The sequence below is a fragment of the Cygnus atratus genome, chromosome 4, assembly GCF_013377495.2.
Source record: "Cygnus atratus isolate AKBS03 ecotype Queensland, Australia chromosome 4, CAtr_DNAZoo_HiC_assembly, whole genome shotgun sequence".
NCBI classification, from domain to species: domain Eukaryota; kingdom Metazoa; phylum Chordata; class Aves; order Anseriformes; family Anatidae; genus Cygnus; species Cygnus atratus.
Genome location: NC_066365.1, coordinates 66,477,990 through 66,495,735, shown reverse-complemented (window position 1 = coordinate 66,495,735; position 17,746 = coordinate 66,477,990). Strand labels below are relative to the sequence as shown.

Below are 17,746 nucleotides of genomic sequence, written 5' to 3'. Positions count from 1 at the left end.
ATTTTGGCAGCTGTCCCAGAGCCAGCAATTCCCTGATGTAGTAGCCTGAATATAGTAGCCTGAATGTTGAACAAGTCATAACTTGAACTGGAAGTAATAGGAAAATTACAAATTTCTGGAACACAATTGAGGGACTTTAAATTTGTCATTTAAAACATAAGCTCTTCAAAATAAATTACTATGGATTGCAAGATTACTTTTCATCTTTCAGGAGATCTAATAGTTGTCAAAAGACAGCAACTTAGAGTAAATACAAGCCTAATAATTAAATTTAAGGTAACAAATTAAAGAAATGCTAAAGTTTCTTGGCAGCTTAAGCTCAGTTTTCAGGACTGCCTCATAGACTTCAAAGGTTTGAAATACAGAGATACACAGTAGATTGTATTTTGGTTTGTTTTGTTTCTGATTTGTTTCTGATAGATCAGTTTAGGTCATTTTTATAGGAATTTGCACAACTAATAGTATAACTGCCACAAACTGACTCTGACTAATCTTTTTTTTCTTTTTTTTTTTTTTTCTTAAGTTTCACTCTAAGTTGCCCTGAATACCCTGTGGTACTATCTCAGCTTTGAACGTGAAGCCAAGGAACAACTTCATATCCTTCATCAGGTATTTGAACTTGTGGTCTCCTATATTCTGGACAAGAATGTAAATCACTTATAGTATCTGTCTGGGTGACTGGTTTTTCACAGGTGACTGTGGTTTTTTTTGTTTGTTTGTTTGTTTTGTGCTGAAGAGACAAGGATTCTGCTTCATTCCCCATGCAGAGCAGCAAGTTCATGTAGATTGACCTTCCATCATTGGGATGCTTTTAAAATATGACCCCTTTCATACTCTACTAGCAATGACCTAAAAAAGCTTTGCAGACAAACAATTAAATAAAAGTATTAATTTTATTGCACTGGGGAGCCTATGGCTTCCCCATTGTTGGAAAGATCAGGAATTTCAGAAACAATCTTTCTTTGTTTGCTTCAACGGGACTTTCTCAAGAAAAATTCTGAATAAAAATATTGTATGGCAACCTTGCTGCAAAACTGAATTTTAAAATGCTAGTATTATTAATTGAATACCACCCCTATTGAACTCTCTGAATTTTAAGAGCAATAAAAAAGAAAAAGTGAAGAAAGGGAAATATAAGCAATGTGCTTAAATTCACTTAAATATGCAGAAAAAAAATAATGGGGCAGCTTCTGCAAGAATGTATATTTTGTCAGTCCATAAATCTGCAGTGTACTTAAGATACAGAGGCATACACAAGAACAAGAACATACACGTCAAGTGTAATGCTAGTATCTATTCATGAATATATGCTATTTTGATTGTTCTATTTTATATTTATAGTGTTCACTCCTTTTTCCTTTACATGAAGCCGTACATAATTTCAAGTCAAGCACACCACAATATCACAGAACTTGACTGGCAGTCAGAACCTGACTATATCCATCTGTTTTCTGGAAGCAGAGAAAATGAAATGTGAGATGTATTCCCTTATTTGTCACGGATTCGTTTCTGATATTTGGGGTGGTTAGCAATTCAACAGAAAGCAAAGATTTTTATTCCACTAGGACTAATGTAATAGAAGAAGATGTATGAATATAAGTAAGAAACACACAGTTTAAACACCCAGGGACAGTAAAATGCAATGTAAGTTCCTAGAATCATGGAATGGTTTAGGTTGGAAGGGACCTTTAAAAATTGTCTAGTCCAATATCCCTGAATAACATTAGTGAAGAAATGTTAGAAAACGTTCATATACTATAAAAGTAAAGTTTTTTGCCTTGCACAGAGTTTTTTAATCTCTCCCGGCATAGCACTGAGGGTTTGGTGGAAGCCAGCCTATCAGGACTGTCAAATGCCAGTTCAATTTCCAGTAACAACAGAAGTGGTGCAAAATGCTGACATTTTGGAGGCTGATCTTGGAGGTTTCTTCCAACCTAGATGATTCTGTGATTCTGTGACTTTTCAGCCTTCTTCTCAGTGGCTGGACAAGCTGATCACTTTTACAAACATTGTCAGGAGATGACTGCCTATTAGCCTGAGATTTTAATTGGTAACACGAGACTGAATCTTGCAGTGCCTTGATGACTGTGTGCCCATTCTCAGGGTGCATCATTGTCCTGAAGGATCTCAGCTGTTTTAACTATGAAACAAAATGCTTGGTGTAAATTGTTTAGTGTTAACCTTCTTGCCAACTCTTTCCGGATGGTTTTAAAACTACTAGTATTAAAGTACTTCCAAAAGTCATTCAGGCAGAGCTTTCCTTTGCCCTCTCTGTCCTGGATAAGGTTATTTTAGATGATAGGCCATGAAAGCAGAGATTGTTCCATGGTCTCTTGGTTGGAGTAGTGAGGTCCTACCCAGTGGTAGCATATGACTTTTGCACTGGGTCACAGGATCTCCTAATAAAGCTTGTGGCAGGTGGCATTGTCTTAAACAAGGAAAATTTTGAACTCCAAAACCTGTTTCTTACAGCATTTCCTAAAGCACATTTGTGCCATGTGCTCAGCAAACCGTTCTGAGCATTTGGGGAGTAATTGGGCCTTTTGGTTGTTTCCATGACCAATTGAGAGAACTTAAAGAATCCACCCACTGACCTGGGGTTTTCTCTGCAATGAATAAGCAAGGGCTTTAGTGTTCAGTCTCCTTCTGCACTACTGCCCAGCAGAAGGGTCCGACTTTAGCAGCCTTAAAGCCCAAAGCAGTTTCCTCTTGTTATACACCCAGTACTGATTGCACATCCACCACCTTCAACACAGCAAGTTATGTCTAATTTAGCTTTCAAAGCCACATTTCTGCATAGCCACAGGCTTACTAGCATCACTCAAAGAATGCCTTGAACTCATGATGGTTATTATATGCAAAGATATTTCATGATTAAACTGTTACACAAATTGCAGTGATGCTGGAAGCCAGATCTTATTAACATGAATGCAGAACAAAGACAAGATGGATGCTGCTGCATTGCCACAGTTGAGATGCTCTACACATTTGTGCTACTGTGATATGTAACAGACATAAACACATGGATATTCTTGTACCGTCTGCAACCTAGTGAAGTTCTACAAGGCCAACTGCAACTCCTCTGGCATGCTTCAGTACAACTGGGCAGTGCAAGAAAGCTTTCAATAGCAAATGGGTGGCAGAAGGTTGCAGGATGGAAAAAGGGCAACAAAGGCAGCTAGCAAAACATGCTGTTGAACAATTAAAGATGAACTCTGCAAATGACAGAAAGGGATAGCAGCATGCTACTGAAGTTACAAGTCATGATTTTCAAGGAATGACTAAGCAGAGTAGGAGTGAAGGGTGGAATCTGATAGGACAGATTCATGAGTGACACAGAGAAAGTGAATAGGGAACAATATGTTTGCTATCTCTTCCACTACAAGAGTGAGTAGGCATTGAATAAGATAGCAAATATCAGGTTCAAAACAAAAGCAGGTGGTTCTTTGCAGCACCCATAGTTCAGCTGTGAAATGTCTCAAGCAGGGTGCTGCAGTTGCTTGAATGTGCATGGGTTGAAAAACAAAACAAAACAAAATAAAAAAAAATAAAACAATTGGGCAAGGTAATGGAAGAAAATGCATGGAAGGTTCTTAAACATGCAGAAAACTCATTTGGCTCAGCAAGTCCCCTTTGCAGATACCCACTGCCAGTGGCTGTCAGCAGTGGGGCACCAGCTGATCCCATATCCCTGTGATGCGTGAGTGCAGGTCCACACTCTTCCCAGTGGCAGCAATTATCTCCAGGATTCGCATAATTTGAGCACAGAGCAGCAGTCCTCTGCATGCTCCTGCTTCCTCACGCTGGTAGTGTTACGCCAAGCTGCCCTGCACGCAGCATCAGAGGAGCTGTGCAACACGATGTGCTTATGTAACTGCATCTGGATCTTGCTGGGTTTCTTAAAATGGAAGTTTGGGTGCTGTTTTATTAAAAAAAAACGTTATTTCTATCAAAATTGTAGCAATTATTTGTTAGATAGATGGAATACTGGACAGGCTGGCTTTCACAAAAAATTGTGAGTCTTTCTAATTTCACAAATGAAGGATCAGTGAGGTTCCCCTGCTCCACACAGCACTCCCTTCCTCTCCTCAATAACCACACTTGCTGCCAAACGTCTTCCGCGGTGCAGCGCTGCCTGGAGTCCGGGCCGAGCTGAGGAAGAGCTCAAACACCCCCATCCTCCTTCCCTGGCCGTTCCGGGGACATGCTAAAGCACCTGTGCAGCGACCCGCTTTGCACAAAGGTCGGCGACCTCACCAGCCGAGCACCAGCAGGAAAATGCGGAGGAAGGGGAGCTGCCGAGGAAAAAGGTGCGAGAGGGATGCGGCTGGGGGGGTAACCGGGGGGGAACAGGGAGGGGGGTCCCCGCAGCCCCGTAGAGGGATGTAACCCCCTGGAGGAAGCACGGAGCTGCCGAAAACCCCACGGTGCCCGCTGGGGTGGCCGGGGTGCTGGGCACCTGCGGCGGGGGCGGAGCGCGGCGGCGGGCGGGGATGGGGCCGGGGCCGCCCGCGGGGCCGCGGAGACGGGCGGCGGGGACGGGCGGCGGCGGTGGCGGCACCTCCTGCGCGACATGAGCACCGGCACAGGTAGGAGGCAGCGGGGGGACCCCCCCCGTACCCCCACATATGCACCGAGCCAGCTATCGGGAGGGGGACTTTTTTTTTTTGGGGGGGGGGGGGCAGATGGAAATTGCAGACCGTAAAGATTTTTTTATTTTGATATATATATATATATTTCTTTTTTTTTCTCGTATGTATGTGCATCTCCGAGGAGAGCTCGGAGCCCGGGCGCCGCCCGCACACTGCAGAGAGCCCCGCGGGGTGGGCTCGGCAGCCGGTGCCCCCCGCTACCCAGCCGAGCGTGGGGCAGGAGCCTGCTGCCCCCCTTCCCCACCCGGCAGCCTCCAGGGAAGGAGCCCGCAGCTCATCAGATGGGTTTGGGGTTGAAATATTGGGGTTGAAAGCTCGGCCTCTGCTCCGGGCTGAGATTGCATGCTGGCAGGGGAGGTGAAAACCACGCAGGTTTTGTCGGAACACCAGCTACGATTTCCACCCAGGAGATCCAGTTGCCCAGGGCAATACAAAAGTATTTTTTTATTATTATTTTTTCCCCCCTGTGATACATGCAGGATTTGTGAACGGGCTTGGAATTGTGTTTTCCAACGATTCAGCATTTGTCTGCATTGGGTGGCACTGGGGGTGATTGCTTCAGAGCTCAGCTGATCGCACAATATTACAGTCTTTAAGGCAAACACAGGGTTGTGCATAGGGAAAGGAGGAGGCTTTCAGAGCTGATTGCATATTTCATTTCTGAGCATAACTGTAGCTGCTAAATATACCCTCTGCCACAACAACGGGGAGACGTTGAATAGCTACAATTACGTGGTGACTCTGTATGTCAACACGCTTAATCACACCACATCCTTGCAGCAAGCCAAATGAGAGCCTAACACAAACAAAGAGGAAGACGGGCTCCTTGTTAGAGCAGTGCGAGACCCGGGGTCAAACACCTGCCGGAGGCTTCAGATAAAAACGGAGCTTTGCATTTCCTCAATTGAACGCGTAGCAATTTCCACATATGCCTATCAGCTGTGCTCCCGTGTGGTCTGTGCATGGAAGCCACACTTCCAGCCTGCCAAGTGCCCAGGCTGGGGCAGGTGGGAGTAGAGTGAGCGCGTATTCAGGGGTACTGGAAATCCCAAGCCTTTCTTCTGCCCCTAAAGGAATCTAGATAGTTAACGCAGATGGTGACATCTGCATTGGAGATGATTAAAGTCAAGCACAGAATCCTGTCCTGTTCCTCATCTGTAATCTCCAACAGAAGAATATGCAGCACTGTGAAGCATTTAAATTCTGTAGCAGTAGAGCTGAGGCTGAGAGAGGGAGTAGAAAATTCCAGAGTTGCATCCTGAGAATGTTTTAAACACAAATTTGATAGATTGCAAAGTCAGAAACACAGAAGAAAAGTTAGTGGATAACAGTCTAGTACAGATGAGACTTGACACAATTCTGTCTCCATAATTGCACCAAATACAGCGTAAATGAAAGAGCAATAATGAACAGTGCCAAGATAAAAATAACATCCTGGGAAAAAGGGTGGAAAAACCCCTGAGAGTCCTTAGCTCTCATATGAAATTACAACTGGCAGTTTTAGGAGTGTTGTTTTTAAGTATCGCTTTAGCTTTGATGTTTCCAGATTTTGATTTACTGTGTCTGTGTGGACTATGTAAACAATTTACAATCCATTTCTATGATAAATTAAATGTGGTGAGCCCACCTCTATTCTGCAAAAGCAATGGAAATTTTCTGTTAACACCAGTAGGGCAACTATCGTACAGCAAATTTAATGCCACAACTCACTTGAGTAAAATTACTGCTTACAAAAGATTTCCACCAAAATTGCTCTGGAAAGGCTGTAATTCAAAGCTCAGTAGTGGTACTGTAGCAGAAGGATGTTTCTGTCTCTGCCAAGAAAACCAGGGTGAAATGTGGCATCAAAATCAGCACCACATAAGGTTCAGGGCATTGCTGCCATGTTTGGTGATCCAGGAGCAATCCATCCTCATGAGCTGGAGGCAACCTTTGTGGATCTGTGCTTGCTGCTCCAGAAGCCTTCGCTCAGTCTGTGTCTCTTGTGCTTGTCTCTTGTCTCATGTGGCATAGGAAAACACAACTCAAATGTATTAGTATTTATAGCATAATTAGATTTTCCCACACGTGATTATCCTCAGCTGAATTCCATATACTTACCTCTGACCTCGTCTGAAAACATTTCTAAGCAAGGGCTCATTCACAACCCCTATATACCTAGGAGAGTTGCATGAAATGGCTGTGTATTCAGGATTCTGAGTGTACGTTTAATAATTTATAATATGGTTACCAGCCTGATATCCCAGTTCTTTGCTGTCTTGAAATCATAGCAAAAAGAACAAAGTAGGTTAAAAAATTGAAATTGAGAAAACTAGGTTCCCATCAGTTCCCAGAAATAGGGTAACATGGTGTTGATTATTTAAGTGCAAGAAGGATCACAGAGCTAATTACATACTAGGTGAATTATCTCAGATTAGATTAAATTAAATGTCATGACACAAATTAGCTTGGCTCTTTAGCCTCTAAACTGTTACATTAGAGCGAAAATTTGGTCGTGTGGATCAGAGAGCTGCTGACAGAGGTTCACAACCCAAATGGCACACGGCCGTAGTGGCACTGGTTACAAAAGAGGTTGCACAGGCTGGTCACACTGGTTTCTGCCCTGCCGGGGAGATGCTTAACTCCTTTTCAAAGTTCACATGTAAATAGGATAACGGGAACCCTCCCCAGAGACAATAGCCTGGTTGTTTCAGACTAGTATATTTTCCTGTTTTACTTTTGGCCCTTCCTTTTGAGCACTGGTAGCAGAGAGCATTAAGTTACTTGATGGGAGCAGCAAGAGGTCGCCTTGCTTTGGAGTTCTCTAACTAATGAAATATGTATGTGTGAAGATTATAATGTGCGGTCCGCCAAGTTTAGTAATTAAACAGAATTAGAGCTACTTCATTTCCTTGCCATTTTAGCTATGGTATGATCTCCCTGAGAAAGTATACAATGGCATGTAACTGCTGATGGTAATTCTTGCTCTGAAATTGAATTGCATGGAGAATATATATATATATATATGGATTGTAAAAAAACAGGAAGCTGTATCTTAGGCTTCCTTAAGGTTTTTTGGCTGAAGATTATTCTTTGCAACATCATGTTCTTTGATGGTAAGAACATACAGCACTGCTACAAGAGGGTGAAATAGGTCAGACGAGATTATCAGGTGATAGCTTCATCAGCCGGTAACTTCTGACTGCAGGACATCCCGCCTGCCGCAGGCCTTTCCGTGCTACCCAAGCTCTGCTCAGATGGGAAAGGTAGCTTGTTCTGCTTTAAAACACCCAGACATTTTGCTCCACGAGTGAGGTCTGCTTCTTGCCAACCTGCCCATCTTCCATGTGGTGTCTGTGCAGCACCGAGCACTCTGTGTGGCTGCTCTTCTGGCTGCAGCTGGCTGCCACTTCAGCATGGTGATAAAGCACTGTCGGTTTTGCTGCATGGGGCTTACATACTTAATGCCCAATATTTAACTTTATGATAAAAACAGAGGGCCAAAAATGTAAAGAGCTAAAAAAAATAATTGAAAAATCAATTGAAGTGTGGCTGTTGAGGTACCTTTTTCCCTCTTTTTCCTCTTTCTGAGACATGGGCTGGCCAATGTTCAACCAAAGTGAGGAAACCCCGATCATAGTTTTGCTGATTTTGACAAACCATTCACCTTCTCTCCTCTGCAGACCCCCAAATCCAGTCTGTGGAGATGTGTCTCTCCTGGCTGTTGTTAACTTGAAGCTCAGAGCAGCATTTTCCCGTGCTGCTGGGGGGCTGCCGGTGCCATTAACTCACCTTCATAGCCTGGGTTTTCAAACCAAGGTATCACAGTAGTGAATGAAGCATATTTGGGTGGAAGTGGAGCATGCTGCTTAGAGCTTTCGCAGGTCAGGGATGACCGCTGGGATGGGAGCGGGCACAACCATCAGCGCTGCTGCGGCTTCCTCATTCATCCCTCCAGCAGGCCGGCGTCAGACACGGCAGCGGAGGGGCCTCAGAGATTATCGGACAATTTGCTGGCTCATTGTCTGCATCCTTAAATATATCCTTCAGGCAAATATTTCCGAATTTAGATGATTCCCTGTGTCAAGATCTATTACTGGTGTGTCAGGGCCTTGAGCTGTTACCATCTGAAATGTTGGAGCTTTTTTTTTTACAGCTGGTTAGTTGATGCTCGTGCTCTGAAATCTAGATGGAGTCTTGTTTTGCAGGAAGGACAGTTATTTATTTTTCCATTCTAGAGAAGGAATCTGAGAGGAATATAAGCTCAATTCAGTGAATAGGTCTGTCTGCTTTAGGAACATGTTTTCTCCTTTTCTCTGTAAAAACAATTCTACTGGCATTAGCCATATTGATCAATACCTCCATTTTGGAGATTTTCCTGATAGTATAGTACAAGTTGCTTGATCTGTAGTGAAGGAAATCAAAGTGTTACTGCAATTAGCCATGAAAAATAAAAATAAACATTTCTGAATAGTAAGATATCACTAAAGATGTTTTAAAAGACCTTAATGTTCCCATAATATGGATTTATTTATTATTATTTTTTTGCTATTTAGAAACCATTACTTTTTGAATTAAGCAATATTGTCACTGTTAAGCATAACAGACCACAATTGCTCCTCATGGTAGATAGGAGAAGAAAGCGTGGTACCTTAGTTATTACTGTATGGTAACTGCTCACAAACACAGCATTCCTTGAAAGTTTTTAAGTATCTCTTTTGTCATTTCATTTCTAGCGTTGGTCAGTCTCGGATGCATCAAGAGAGGATGACATATGATTGTCCTGTGTTCTTCCTCTTCCCAAATTCGTATTTGGGGGACAAAAATAAATATAAGTGTTAAAAAAAATCCTGCTGGTTTATGGAGGGAAATAACTGAATATAGCATAAATGTGGAGCAGTAAGCATACGGTAGTTGCGTTCCTTCAAGCCCGTTTCAACAGATACGAAAGTAAAATCAAATCCCTATGACTGTTTCTAGGGTAAAATCCTTGGGGAAGAGGGAGAAGTTAAAATTTGATACATATCATACGCAGAAAAAGTCAAAAAAACTGTTATGCTTGAGTGGTTCATACAAGAGCTTTGGCAACTTCAGAAAATAAGTCATTAGAGCTCCTTTCCCTTGCAGGTGTGTGACTTGTGGATTCACAGGTGGCAGCAAGCCTCAGAGGTAATAAGGCACCTTACTAGTTGTTGTCTAAGTACTGGGATCTTCTCTAAGCAACGCTAAATGGAACTAAATGAACATGCGGTTGTTAATTCAGAGAGTTCTTGATCAGAGACCAGTTTTTGCTTGATTTATTTCTACTTCTGTCAAGAGAGTTCACTGAGGTACATTTATAAATCCCAGACTGTTGCAGTATTGCAGTTTAAAATTATGTGAATGATCTAGAAGTCATGAAAATATTTTTACAGTTTCATCTTTGTTTTCATCTCAGTTACTTGTGTTTACTTTGCCCAGTTTACAGATACTCTAGGTCCCTTTTCCTTTCCTGTTGGTGTTCCCAGTGTTGCAAACTTATTTTGGATCTGCAAGTTATTTCTCTTCTTTACCTTGTAACAGAACAGTGAGGGGTTTCAATAGAGTTCAGCTGACAAGTTTGCTTTTGATAGTCTTGTAGGGTTTGCCTTGCTCCTGTGTTTCTTTTGGCTTTGCAATTCCAGCAGTGTTAAAACAATCACTTGATCACAATTTTAGATATAACACAGATACAGAGGACCTAATCTTTCAGGCTGTATGTATATAATTGTGTAGGGCACAGAGACCGCAGAAAACCACAGAAACTGGCCTTGATGACAGGAAGGCAGGAATGGAGTAGGATTTGCAGCCAATTCACATAAATGGAGTACAAGGCAATCTGGAACAGCTGGGCCTTCGTATGTCTGTATGGCAGCGGTCTGGAGCGTACGTCTGGCAGCGCCTCCAACACCTTGCCCCTGTGACTCGCACATATGCCATCCGTTCTGCTATCTGCTAACCTGGCTGCAAGTCGGGCTCCGGGTGCCAATTTTAGGGTTTCTGCTTGCGGCCTGAGTTCCAATGTGCTCACCTGTTCCTGCCCTACTCAGGCTAAATAAAGCAGAGCGGACCCGAAAATAACGTGCTCTGCCTTTGCCTGGGGAGCAGGCCAGTGCTGCACCTGAGCATGGGTTGTGGGTATGTGGTGGTGGTGACAGGCCAGTATGGGTTTGCATGCCATCTGGAGCTCGTTCATGGCTCAATGTGCCTTTGGGTACAGAGTTCCCACCCGCTTGGTTAACAAATCCTGCACGAGGGGGAATCTCACTGCTCTCTTCAGCTAGAACCACCCGGTGGGTGGCTGTAGGAAAGATGGAGCCAAGCTCCCCTCACAGGTACGTGGAGAAAGGGCACGAGGCGACAGCTAGGAGTTAGAACACAGGAAATTTGTGCTGGCTGTAAGGAGAATAAAAACAGCAAAGGGAGTGCCTGAAATCTGGAAGAGTTTGCCCAGGGAGGCTGTAAAACCTCAAGCCTCAGGGTTTTTCAAAATACGTTTTGCAAAGGTCTGAGCAACCTGACCTAACTTTGAATATCGACCTGCTGCATGTTGGACCTCTGGGTGTCCTATCCAGCCCCAGATTTTCTGAGGATCTCTCTGCTGCAGAGACATACAGGCAGATTTGTTTTGAATGCCTTGCTTATTTACTGACCAGTGTTCCTCCTGGCTAGGCTTTGGTGGCTCATTCCTATCTCAGGAAATTGGAGGAAAAAATCTGCTTCTTCTAGTGTCAGCTTTGTGTAGGAGCATTTCTAAGTTCTCCTGCACCAGGCCCTGTGGAGAAAGTAATTTTATGGACCACAAACCTGTTGAACGGTTTCCCAAAAGATGCAGGCCCATTCTCATGGGCTGCGTATGCACAACTGCAGAGCCCAGGTGTGACAGACACCAAGTGTGGTGTGAACATCTGGCTTCTTCATCCGTGCTGCGACTTTGAGAAATGATAGCACCTGTGGTTGAGATCACTGAGAGCTGCAGAGTGTTTCTTCCCTCTGCAACTGGGGCATTTTTTTTTGTGACTAACTGAAGAATCAAAGTATCATCAAGTAAAGAATCATCTTTAATAACCACAGCTTCTCACGATACAGAACTAAGATAACGTCTCAGAGACTGTCTTAATGTGTCATCAGCTATGTCTTTACAAGCCATAAGACTGTAAGCATTAACACTTCATTTTGCTATATGTCACATTCGTTGCCATTATTTAAGATCATAGCAACGCCTATACCAGATCAAATGCCTGTGTGGCCCAACACAATGTGCCCAGCAGTGCCCATCACCCAGTGTGGTTAGCAGTGGCTAATAGTAGTATCTTGAAAATTGTGCAAGACCAGGATGAACTCCAAGTGATGCTTCATCCAAATGCCTGATTTTAGCTCTTTTTCAATATCTTGGCCTAAATTTCTTTCTCTGCAGAAAGGCAGCATAACAATAAACTTCAGTATATATTTGTATCTTAATAGAGCTACTCTGAAAATCAGTTATACTGCTGTAGATTTGATTTTGTCTGTATTATTTATTGATTGGGATAATTGGGATTGAGCTAAGAGTGAAAGACAGGTTGTGCTGAGGACCCATAAGTCCCATTACTTCTAAACTCAGAGTTAAATAACCCAGAGTGAACATTGTAGTACACTATTTTTTTTCAGGAAAACTGCGGTAGTGGTAGGCACTCATTTCAGATTCAAATTTCTTTCCTTAGAGCTAAAATTTTAATTTGTGATATGCCTGAGCTTTTTTCAAGGTCAGTGTTGATTTTTCCATAGGAACAATGTGGTCCATGTCCTGAAAAGAATATGAGACTAACATTAGAGTGATGCTGCCAGCTCTGCAGAAATGCTCAGCTGGGCTTTCTGAATCCTGTCTCTGAAGCACATAAGGTCTGCATAGATCTAGAAGCATGCCATAGTCATGGCTATTTTAGAAGGCAATACATAGCACTTGCTGCAAATTGAAGTTGGCAGAAAAAGCCTGGCTGTTAAGCTAGAGCTGTCAGAAGCTGCCATAACGTTGGTTGGATACTTGCTTGATTCACCCGTTAAAAATTAGAACAAGGCAGCTTCTCAGAGTCTTTGTGCATACAAAGGTACTTAATATTTTTGGAAATATATAGGAATGCTATATATAGGAGGCACTCTCAGCTTCAGCTCTGATTTTGATTTTGTGGATGTTTCCTAAGTGTTGGTGTGATCCGTTCAATTAGGGATGGATGATTTCAGTATAGCTGTTTGCACTGCAGACATCAAAACAATTCACCAATTTCAGATCTGGAATTTAGGCTGACTTTTTGTTTAATTCTAGTTATTAGTTTAACCTATTTTTATGGCATTGTGTAGGTTACAGGTCAAATTCAGTTGCTTAATCATCTAATCTTCTACTACTTCTCTGAATAACTGGTTGTTTGCACTCGCATATTCCAGAACCGAGTTAGAAAAAACAGAGCTGTCTTCCCTATAGACAACAAAAGATAACAAACCTACCACTTCTCCTGATAGTCTTTTTCTGTACTAGTCACTCTTGTGCTTAGAAAGTACTGTTTCCTTTCATATTTTTAGAAACGTTTCATTTTTTGTTTTCTCTAGCTGAACCTATTTTCTTGAAGTGAACCTGTGAATGTATTTTAAGTTATGCATCCAGTGTCACTTAGAGAGCCCTTTGCAGTTGATAAATAGCAAACCTTGACACAGTAAAGAAAGCTGCCTACTCTTAGCCTGCCGTGAGGCTTCTTGCTGTGTTTCTGGAAGGCAGGTGGTGGCTCCAGTGCTCCGAGCATGCAGGAAGGCAAAGGGCTGCAGGTTAACAGGAAACTCCTAGGAATTTGCTAGGGAAATTTTGGTAATTATGGTGTGGAAAAAAACAGTGGTATGGAAAGTATTATCACTGCATTGACATTATCGGACTGTGAAGAATTAACAGTTACCGAAGGTCCTATATTGGTCACAGGCTATTTGACATTTCAGCTTGACAGCTATGTATAGCACTTGAGCAGTAGGGAGCGAGGACTTCTGATGGACAGTAAGAGCTACACGTCCAGGAGAGTGCGGTGGTACTAACCCACGAATTGGTCGTCCTACGTGTTTCACTCCATCCTGTCTCTAGGCTGTGATCTCTTCAAAACTGCTATGTCTGAGATAATGTTGCATCTCCAAGTTGGCGTTTAAAGCTTCTTTTTATCACTTCAGACTTTTTTTTGTTGTTGTTGTTGCATATTTCGGTGTAAGCATCCTAAAATGTTATGCCCTAAAGAAATTGCTAACGCAATAAAAAAATGGAAAGCTCTTCTACATACAAATAATGTAATTAAGAGGGTAATTACTGTTGTTAATAATTTTTCCTATACGTCATCTGACTGCAGTTTATTTAGCTTGTAAACTTTGAGGAGGAGGTTCTGTCTCTGTGTACTGCATAAACAGCCATACTATTTTTAGTCCCAAACTGAAAAGTAACTTCATCTACTTAGGAAATTTCTCCTCTATTTGGCAAGAATTCCTTCCATTTTTGGTAGGATGGATCACTCTTTACATTTATGTTCTCTGATTTTAGGGTTTCCTTTTGGTAGAATGTCATTGTGGTGCTGTTGGAGTTGTGTATTTTTATAAATATGTTTAGCTTTTTGCTAGTACTGTTCATCAGTGTGCTACAAAGCTCTCACAAGAGAAGTAGTGACTTCTTAATTCACTTATACACCATGGGGAGCTAAGGACAGATTTGTGACTTGTGTTTTGTAGGATTGATCAAGGGGAAAAGAATTAGGAATACCAAAGTCTGAGTTAAATGTTGCATCCATTAGGTCACTGGCTTCATAAGTATAAAACTTGATATATTTGGGCTTGGTTTTGCCATTGATGTTAAGTGGCTGACATTTGGCTGCAGAAGTAAGAACGGAAAATGAACTCTTGTCACCTTCCACCAAGTTTTGAAAAATAAAATCTGGTCCTTAGGTTGTCCAACAGCTAAAGGAGGGAAAGAGAAAGGGAAGAATTGGGCTTGCAAAAAAAAATTTAAAAAAAATTACAACAAAGCCAGTTTCCAGCTGCTGATTCCATGCACTGGACAGCCTGGGTATTCCCCTCCTTGAGCTTTGTTTCCATCTGGCTAGTATCCATGAGACTTCATTCCACAAAAAAAATCAGGATTGCAGCCGATGTCACCTGTCAGACATGGTTGTGCATGGAAAATATTTAAAGCAAACAGACAAAAACAGATACAAAAAGCTAACCCTGGGTAACATTCTTATTTTTACGCGACGCGCAAGGGCTGCATGTACTGGCACACGGGCTGCAGTCGTGCAGCCCCACCAAGGAATCTGCAGCCCACAGCACGCTTGTCCCAGCAGACCCCTGCCAGCAGCTGCCACTGTCACTTGCTAGTTGTTTCAAGCTGTTTAAAGGTGACGTAACGTGTCAGAGAGATAACATGCCGCTCTTTGCTCTAGGGACAGGGTTAAGCTAATATTTCCCTAACGCCGAAGGCCAATGTTGTAGATACATGTAGAAATAGGGCAAAGCCCCTGCTCTTCTCTCTGCCCATCACCATTTCACAGCCGGGTAAGGAAGCTGGGCACTGGGACTGGTGACCTGGTGTGTGCAGCAGTGGGAGCAGGACGCAGACATCAAGGCAGGTCGGCAGTAAGAATGGAGAGAAGCCAGGGCTCTGCTGGAGGGTGTCAGATGGCTGAAGGTTTTTGTAGTCCAACTGAAATAAGAGCCAATTCCTGCAACTTCCATCAGTCACGGTCACATTAATACAATAGGTAATTTGGAAAATATTTTTGATTCAGACTGATAATGCCTCTAAGCTTTTGTATCCCCGGTAAGCTGAAAGCTTAGTTACTGGGGTGGAGATTATGGCAGTCCTGAGAGCTTGCACTGAGTCAGACTTGTTTACTGGGTAAATTTGTCATGGTTCCAGAAGAGTATAACCACTGATACCAAATATTTGTAGAGGAAGGAGCATCTCATGAATAAGGAGAACCATTCAGATAAGACTAGGAACGCACAAGGTCACACCAGATGTTGTCCCCCGGAGACTGGTGCAGTACCAGCACGGCATGGTTATAGAGTCATGCAATAGTTTGGGTTGGAAGGGACCTTAAAGATCACCCAGTTCCAACACCCCTGTCATAGTCAGTGACACCTCCCACTATACCAGGTTGCTCATCCAGCCTTGGCCTTGAACACCTCCAGGGACGGGGCATCCACAGCTTCTCTGGGCACCCTGTTCCAGTGCCTCACCATCCTCATCCTGAAAAATTTCTTCCTTATATCCAATGAAGAACTGAAACTCACTTCAGCTTTCTGTGTTGTTTGAAGCCTGTTTATGTGCTTGGCCTTTGTTCCAGATGTGGCTCACAATGGTTATACCTTGACCTAACAGGTATCTGGGTCATTGCAGTCTAGTTGGTGAGGAGGAGTTATTTGACAACAACCAGTTGATTGGAATTGATGTAAAGCAAAACGCAGACAAGTATTTCTTTGCTGGAAATCCCCAATACCATACAAATGATGGGCTTTAACTGGACTTCAAACAACAGACATTTCAAAAGCTCTGTTTTGAAAGGTGTTCTCAAAAGTTTGTTCAAATTTGTAGTTTAAGAAATTTCTTGAAGCTTATTTTCAGAGCTGTGCTCTTGAAGCCACAGATGAAACTACTGCCAGTCTTGAAGCTTACAGTCCCCGTAAGGAATAGCTGTCAAAATGTGCTGTGGCAGAACATCAGAATAAGGTGCTGGCAAGTTAAAAGTATCTTATGCATGTCCAGAGAATCTCAAGAAAGCATAAGTGCTAATGCTGGGGATGCTGACTTATCAAAGGAGTGCAGCTAAACGCAAAAGGATTAATTTTACATGCTTTGAGCTAAGAAGGCTCCACAACCTCAGATGCAAATCCACAAATGAGTTAAATTTACTACGCATTTTATTGTGCCTTTGTTTTGAAATGGGTGCTGTTCTTGTTTACAGCTTGGTGTTCTTCATTTGTAGTGCTCATCATGTTTTTTAAGTTATTCTAAAATTGATTCTAAAAAGGATGTTTTTGAGATTAATAACTTTCAAGACTAGATATGCTTTTTGTCACTTGTCCTATTGAAGCATAAGAAAATATACAAATATAAAACCAAAACTCTTTTGATATAATTATTAAAAGCTATTCCTTGTGTTATGCTTTCAAATCTCTAAAATCCTCTTATTTGAATCAACATTCTTGAAAAAGATTCTTCAATTTTTGATGTTACTCACAGACCATTCCAAATATAGCTTTGGTCAGCTTCCTTGTGCAGGTATAGATACTAAACTGTTATCTCTTACAGTTGAACTCCCCAAATCCCTCATCTGTGAAGTACTGTGTTGCAAATCATTAACTGGTTACTTTATTCTGGAAGTTTGCAGATGTTTATGTCATTTAATGCAAACAAATTGTAGATAAAATATGTTAGGACATTAAATGTTTAAATGTTCTTTTCAGATAATAGTTCTGTTTATTCAGCTTGTGGAAACTATAGGGGAAGTTGTGAGCACATTAAAAAGCACAGGTATGAAGCAAGAAAACAGAAGGTTTTGATTATTATTTAGAATAAAATTAATACTTAAATAGGTCTAGAATAAAATTATGGAAGATTGCTGTAGGTCACTGCACTGGTACATTAACATACTAAACTATTTGGAGGATGACACATTTTCCACATCAGAATTAAACAAACAGCAGCTTAATGCATTAAGTCATTTTGGTAACATCTGCTCTGTCAGTTGCCTACGGGCTTGAAAATTAAGTATTGTGGCAAAAGCTGTGCAGACAAATCCAGCAGCTCAGGATTTAATGCTCCAAGTGGTGAGGCCAGTTTTGGGTCCTTCGGCTCAGGTCACATTGGTGAGATGTTTGTGGCTGCTTCATCCTGCCTGGGCTTGCAGGAGATGTTCAGTACTAGGCATATCACTGCTGTCCTATTTCTCCTCCTGCCACAGCACTAGAATTGGTGAGGAGCTTTAGGGGGCGGTTTCTGGTGTTTCTGCTGTGTGCAGTTCTAGGCCACCAGCAATGAGGAACAGGAATATAATGAGCTGTGGAGGATTTTTTATTATTATTTTTTTTTCTGTAATACT

At 42.2% G+C, this 17,746-nt stretch overlaps 1 protein-coding gene across 11 annotated transcripts in view; it reads left to right on the top strand.

The window, feature by feature from the left end:
- Nucleotides 1-4,491: 4,491 nt before the first annotated feature.
- The window catches only part of ABLIM2 (actin binding LIM protein family member 2), a 139,816-nt gene continuing 126,561 nt past the window's right edge, over nucleotides 4,492-17,746 (top strand). For all 11 annotated transcript variants that reach the window (XM_035547244.2, XM_035547242.2, XM_050710415.1 and 8 more), the window contains exon 1: nucleotides 4,492-4,589. In XM_035547244.2, coding sequence (XP_035403137.1) covers nucleotides 4,574-4,589 — 16 coding nt within the window. In that variant the 5' untranslated portion in view covers nucleotides 4,492-4,573. The remainder of the gene's footprint in view (nucleotides 4,590-17,746) is intronic.